General features: G+C 25.9%; 1 protein-coding gene across 1 annotated transcript in view; it reads right to left on the bottom strand.

The window, feature by feature from the left end:
* Positions 1-590: 590 nt before the first annotated feature.
* The window catches only part of LOC101888604 (phosphatidylinositol-binding clathrin assembly protein LAP), a 38092-nt gene continuing 31190 nt past the window's right edge, over positions 591-7492 (bottom strand). The window contains 5 exon segments of the mRNA XM_059132312.1: positions 591-880; positions 1740-1819; positions 1821-1830; positions 6179-6485; positions 6550-6664. Of these exon segments, the coding sequence (XP_058988295.1) occupies positions 591-880; positions 1740-1819; positions 1821-1830; positions 6179-6485; positions 6550-6664 (802 nt within the window).

Raw genomic sequence — 7492 nt, 5'->3', positions numbered from 1 at the left:
AAAATAATGTGCCCTAAAAACGGGACAATAACGTTTAGAAGGAGTAAGCTAAAAAAAACAAACAAAGGTGACACCAAAAAAAAACAAATCGGATTTGAAGAAAAAGAAGGCTATTGGAAGCAGCAAAACATAAAAAAACTATTTAAAAAATAAATAAAATTACAATTATGACTAAGATGGACATCGAAAAGGACAATTATGTTGTACATCAAGAGATCAGATCATATGACGAATAACCAACAAAAATATAAACTAACGACTAAGGACATTTTAGGCCATGTAAGCAGCACGTACTCTTCGTAAGGAAAAGCCTTGAAAAAAAAAAAAAACATAAAAATCTACTTTGGCAAAAAAAACAAAACAAAAACAACATTCTCTCCCTAGGGAGAGAGAAGAGCGACGAGAATTACATTAAAACAGTGAAAGATGTGAAGGACAAATTTCTTGGCACTACTGATTTTCGAGTACGTCCTTTATGAAAAGCTTGCAGGAACAGGCGGAGGAGTAGGAGAAGAGCTTGTGATTGATATGTGACGAGAAGACAAAAAAAAAACAAAATATTGTTTAGTACACACAAATTTTCTCATAGATCACCTGGTGGCAATGAAGGTGGTGGTGATGGGCTGGGCTGAATTCGCCGCCATCACCGCTGGCGTTGGCGGAGTAGCTCCAGCTGCCATAAAGAAATTTGTTTGATTTGTTGGTTGCAACGGATTGGAATTGAAATTGTTGGCCAATGATGACGTCGACGACGACGATGCTGTTATCGATGAGGAGGCTAACAACAGAGATGATGGATTCGAAGTTGTGTTTGGCTCATTGAATAAATTTTGGGGTTCCATTGAATCAAAAAAAGGATTTGCTAATGCTGCTCCAGTTGCTAAATTAAAAGAAAGTAAAATTGGGGGAGGTATCTTTTAAAAAACAAAATTAGGTAGAGGGGGGTTGGTTTTAAATGACACATTTTTTTGGATTTTCTTTTTCGCTTTTGTTTCAATTCAAAAACAAAATGCAAAAAGAAAATAACAAAAAACAAACAAGTCAACTAAAATCCTACATGGAAAAAATACACTCAAAAAAAAATCACGGGAAGAAGGGGTGGAGAATAACAAACTAATATTTCATGATTTTTTGTTACAAATATTTTTCAAAATAAAAGTATTTAATTAATTAAAAAATAAAAGACCAAGGAAAAAAAATATTAATTACAAATCAAAACACAAAAGCTCCCATGAAAATAAAATTATGCCATAGACATATTGTGATTAGCGATGATGAAAAAGTAGTAGAAGACAGTTGACTGTAAGAGTTTGTTTTGAGAATAATGCTATTGAACCGATTGATTAGTTGGTTTTACAGTTATAAACATTTGTAAATAAAGTATTTATATAGATAGAGTAGTATAAAGTGTAATTAAATATCATTATTACTTTTGTTTAATATATACAACATTTTCAGAACTCTGTTTTTATTGGGGGGTTAGTTATAGTAGTTTAAATTGTGTTGAAATAAATCTGTTAACAAATGCTATTCAAGTTAGTTTAGTGGGGCGAGGGGGGGGTTAGTTTTTAAATTTCTTTGTAACGAACAAGAACTTTAATAAATGCGTTATTTTTTTTTAATTCATAACAAAATGAAAGAATAATAAATAACAAAGGAACTAGAGGAAAGCAAACAAATGCAGAGTCTTGTTTTTTTAATTTTTTGGCTAACGAAAATAGAAGAAACATCAAACTTACCGGCTGGCTCAGTATTACCAAATACCGATGAGAAATTGCTGTCCGAAACAAATGCATTGGCAGCACCGAAGGTACTGAGATCCATTGAAACCTGGAAGAATGTGAATCGAAAAATCGTTTAGTATTGGGAAAGTATTACGAATTAGTATTTAAATAATGGGAAAATATAATATAATGTAATGTAATATAATATAATAATTATATATAATATAATATAATATAATATAATATAATATATTATAATATATATAATATAATAAATATAATATAATATAATATAAATATTAATATATATATAATAATTAATATAGATATAATATAATATAATATAATATAATATAATATAATATAATATAATATATATATAATATATAATATATATAATATAATATAAATAAATAATATATATATAATAAAAAATATAAAAATAATAATAATATAATATAAATAATATAATATAATATAATATAATATATAATATAATATATATAATATAATATAATATAATATAATATAATATATATAATATAATATAATATAAATAATAATAAATAGAATATAATATAATATATATATATAAATTAATATATATAATATAATAATATAATATAATATAATATCTATAATATATATAATAATATAATATAATATAATAATATAATATAATATAATATAATATAATATAATATAATATAATATAATATAATATAATATAATATAATATCATATAAATAATATATATAATATAATATAATATAATAAATATATATAATATAATATAATATAATAATATAATATAATATAATTAATATAATATAAATAATATAATATAATATATATATATATATATAATAAATATAATATAATATAATATAATATAATATAATATAATATAATATAATAAATATAATATAATATAATAATATAATATATATAATATAATATAATTAATATAATATAATATAAATATAATATAATATATAATTAATATAATAATATAATATAATATAATATAATATAATATAATATAATATAATATAATATAATATAATATAATATATAATAATATAATATATAATATAATAATATATATAATATAATAAATATAATATAATTCAATATAATATAATATAATATATATAATATAATATAATATAATATAATATAATATAAATAATATAATATAATATAATATAATATAATATAATATAATATAATATAATATAAATATAATATAATAATAATATAATATAATATAATATAATATATATAATATAATATAATATAATATAATATAATATAATAATATAATATATATAATATATATATATATAATATAATATATATAATATAATATAATATAATATAATATATATAATATAATATAATATAATATAATATAATATAATTAATATAATAATATAATATAATATAATAATAACTACTAATATAATATAATATCATCTATATATATAATTATAAATATAATATACTATAATATACTATAATAATATAATATAATATAATATAATATAATATACTATAATCTAATCTCACATATAATACAATATAATAATATAATATAATATAATATCAAATATATATTGAATATAAATAATTAATCTAATATAATTAATATAATATAATATAATATAATATAATATAATATAATATAATATAATATAATCTAATCATAATAATATAACGAATAATAATATAATATAATATAATATAATTCTAATCTAATATTAATATAATATAATCTAATATAAATATAATATAATATAATTATAATATAATATTAATATTGGTAGATTGATGGAATGAAATAGACAAGAGACATAGAAATAAACACCAAAATGGAAAGAAAATTAATTCACTTAATAACTTAATAAAACAACAATAAATAAAGAAATAATATTTATGTATATAATTATAACAAATAATAATTAAAAAAATATGTAAATAATAATAATAAATTAAAAGTCTTCCAACTAAAGAAAACCCTGTAAATAGTCGTCTGGACATACAAGTCTTAGGTACCATTGAAGGCAAATATTCAATGTATAAAGAGTGGGTCTTTGTCTGTGGGATTTCTTTCCAAATGAGACGCTAAATGGACTCTATAAGTGATCTAGAAAAGCTGTTTTCTTCTATTGAAACCCAAATTAAAACCTCCAATCTACAGAAGATAAAACCAAATGACCTTGTCATAGAAGACCTAGAGTTCTTATCATAGAAGATGAAGCCTTCTCATAGAAAGCTAAAAGATCGAATATCAGAATATATTCATATAAAGGCCAATTGGTCATAGAAGACAAAAACTTCTTCTAATGAAAGGCTAAAGATCTCTGTGCCTCAAATTCATTTCAAAGAAAAAGACCAATGGTCTGCTTAAAGAAGGAGGTCAAACGGTCTTCAGATAAAATACCAAAGTTCTTCCCATAGCTGGTCCAATCATCTTCTTATAGAAGACCAAAAGTCTTTCTCAAAAGGTGTTCTCAAAGAAAAGCAATGGAGAACGCCTCCTCAGACAATATTAAAAAATATTTTTAGGAAAAAACTCTACCTAGAAGATCAAAAGACTCTCAAAAGGGTTTTCTTAGAGAATACCAAAAGGTCTTCTCATGGGAACTGAACGGCAAAATGCCTTTGTATAAAAATCTGATAGCCTAAATGCAAGAAAAAAAGTTCCTATAATGTAAAGTCAAAGATCTCTTCAGAGTAGATCAAAAGTTCAACTCAAAGAAGATCATGGAAGACCAAAAAGTCTTCTCCAAAGGTGTTCTCAAAGAAAAGAAAAGAAGAATATCAAAAAGTCTTCTAAGAAAAGTTCAAAAATCATTTTTAAGATACTTAATAAAATCTCCTCCCAGAGGATGTAAAGGATCCCCCAAAGTTTATCTCATAGAGGCCTTCTCATGGGAGGCTGAAGGGCAAAATGGGTTCATATAGAAGACCTAAAGGTTATTCTCAAAGAAAACCAATGGCCTGCTTTTGGAGAAGAAAAACATTTTCTCATGGAAGATCAAAAAATTTCTTAGAAAGCCAAAAAGCCCACGAATATAGGGTCAAAGTGTCTTCATATAAAATATCAATCAGGTCGCCTTGCTGAAACACAAAACTTTTCATCAAGAGTTTTTAAATAGATGGCCAAGGGGCCTTGAAATTCAAGGAAACTACAATAATTACATGGAAGATTAAATGGTCATGTAAGAGAGAAAAGACCTGAAGGTTCTTCTCAAAGAAGATCAATAGTCTGCTTTTAGAAAAGAAAAAAAATTCTCAGGGAAGATCAAAAGATCTTCTCATAGAAAGCCAAAAGGGCAAAGTGTCTTCACATAAAATATTAGTTAGGTCGCCTGGCTGAAACACAAAATCACAGTTCTTTTTTAATAGATGGTCAATGAGCCTTGGATTTCAAGGGGTGTAACATAATCATATAAAAGATTAAATGGTTCTGTACTAAGGGAGTAAACGCCCTTTCTATGGTCTTCCCATAGAATTTTGAAAGATATTCTCGAAAATATGAAATGTTCTCTCGAAGGAATATCGAAAGGTGTTCATTGGAAATCTTTCAGAAGTTCTTCTGTAGGTAGACTCTGTAGATTCTGTTTGCAGATTCTGTAGAATATAATCAAGAAGTCTTCAAAGCATGAATATCTTTCGAAATTACATTTAAAGATAGACCTTTATGGATGGAAAAATTTCAAAAGATTATCTAATTATAGGTACCTTTAAAAAATTGTAATGGATAGAATGGCCTTTCCGTAGAAGTTTGAAAGTTATTCTCGAAAATACGAAATGATCTATTTAAGGAATACCAAAAAGCTTTTCATTAGAAATCCTTCAGAAGTACTTCTGTATATAGTTTCTGCAGAATATAATCAAAAAGACTTGAAAATATAGAAGTCTTTCGAAATGACATTTAAAGATGGACCTTTACGGGTAGAAGACTTTCAAAAGATTGTCTAAAGATTGGTAACTTAAAAACAATGAATAGAAAATAATCAAAAGGACTTTAAAAATCAAAAACATCACTTCTTTAAATAAATCATTTGAAAAGTTTTCTATCAATGCATTTTAAAAGTATTTTATGGTTATAAAACCCCATCCAAGAGGAATTATTGATAGAAGGAATAAAAAGGGATTTATACCCCTTGGTCTTCTTATTCCATTTACGAACATGGAAGACATTTCGAGGCCCTTTTATACAGAGGCTTCCTCGATATAATCTGCAATTCGTCTTCTATCTACAGACCATTTAAAAGGTCTAAATAGAACCCCTTTTTTAGGTTGTAGGAAAATAGCAAAACTTTAGAAGTCTTTCCTTTGTACCTCTTACAAAAAAACTTAAAATATAAATAAATCTTAAGATAAAAAATAAATACAAACATAAAATAACTTAAAAATCAAAAACAAACAAAAAAAGTCACTACCATTATTGTTCATCCAAATATTATTTGAATTTTGATTAGCACCTGTTGCAACACCAGCCGTTCCAGCACCCAAGGGAGCATCAAACATATCGGCAAATGGATTGCCCAACTGGAGTAGATCATCCGAAGCTTTGGTAGCACCAGCGGCGGCGGTGGAGCCAGCATTGGCTGGCTGGGCTGAGGCGGCACCAAACAAATCAACTATCGGTGCACTAGCCTGGGTAGCTGGTGGTGACGATAAGAATGGATTTGTTAATGCAGCGTTAGCAGCAGCAGCACCGCCGCTGGTTGGCGAAGAGACTTTAGACTGGAAAACAAAGAGCGAAAAATACAAATTAGAATTTTGCAAATCTCCAATATTCAAAACTTACCTTGTACTGATTCATGGCTGCCTCCTCATCGGCCAAGGCCTGGGCCTTCAATTGCTCATCAATGCCATTGGTGGTATCGAATTTACTCGAAGCTGCAGCTGTACCAAATGAAGTGCTAGTAGAAGATAGGGCAGAAACAGCAGATTTAACGTTCTTTTGGTTGTTACTTTTGATTTTGAATTGAAGTGAAGCGAAGTGGGAATTAAGTTTTTTTTTTAACACAACAATGGCAAATAATTTCAAATCAAAGTAATAATAAAAATTGCAACAAAATTCAATAACAACCAATAAGAAAATTAAAAGCAAGAGGATGGAAAAGAAGCAGGGGAAATTTAGTGGAGAAGAAAAGTAAGTGTTCAGTGTAAAGGGAGGGTAGGAAAGGTATATGTATATGTGTAGTTAATTTTAAGTAGGAATGGAAAGAAAGAATATATTTGAAATTATGGGAGTGTTTTGGGAGAAAAAAAAGAAAATACAAAATAAATTAAATTAAATAAAAATTGTGCAAAGGAGTTTAACATAAATCAAAAGCTAAGAAATTAAATTCTTGGGAAGAAATTCGACTAAAGAAGCAAAATAAATCTAATTGAAAAATAAAAAGAAAAGCGTACGTTTTCTAAGCATATGGAAAATATTGTTAGGCTGGTCTGAAAGCAAGCCCTCGTCTACACATTGCTGTGAAAAGTCAACATAGCCTCAATCAATTTTTTAGGGAATTGGAGTCCTAACCATTTGTTTTTATTAGCCTAAAAATAATTGTATTTATTTGAACCCATAATACCTTGTGGTATACCCAACATTTTCCCTTTCCTTTGGTGTCTCCCTTTTCCAATCGAAAATAAAATCAAAATAAAGTTAGAAAACAGTCTTTTGTTTAACAAAATTCTACAGAGAGATATTCTACACCACCAAAAAGTGAAAAAATGTTGAAAGCAAAAGCTTT

The sequence above is a fragment of the Musca domestica genome, unplaced genomic scaffold (assembly GCF_030504385.1).
Source record: "Musca domestica strain aabys unplaced genomic scaffold, Musca_domestica.polishedcontigs.V.1.1 12, whole genome shotgun sequence".
In the NCBI taxonomy this organism is placed as follows: Eukaryota; Metazoa; Arthropoda; class Insecta; order Diptera; family Muscidae; genus Musca; species Musca domestica.
Note: the sequence above shows the minus strand (reverse complement) of the source record. Positions and strands in the feature narration are given on the sequence as shown.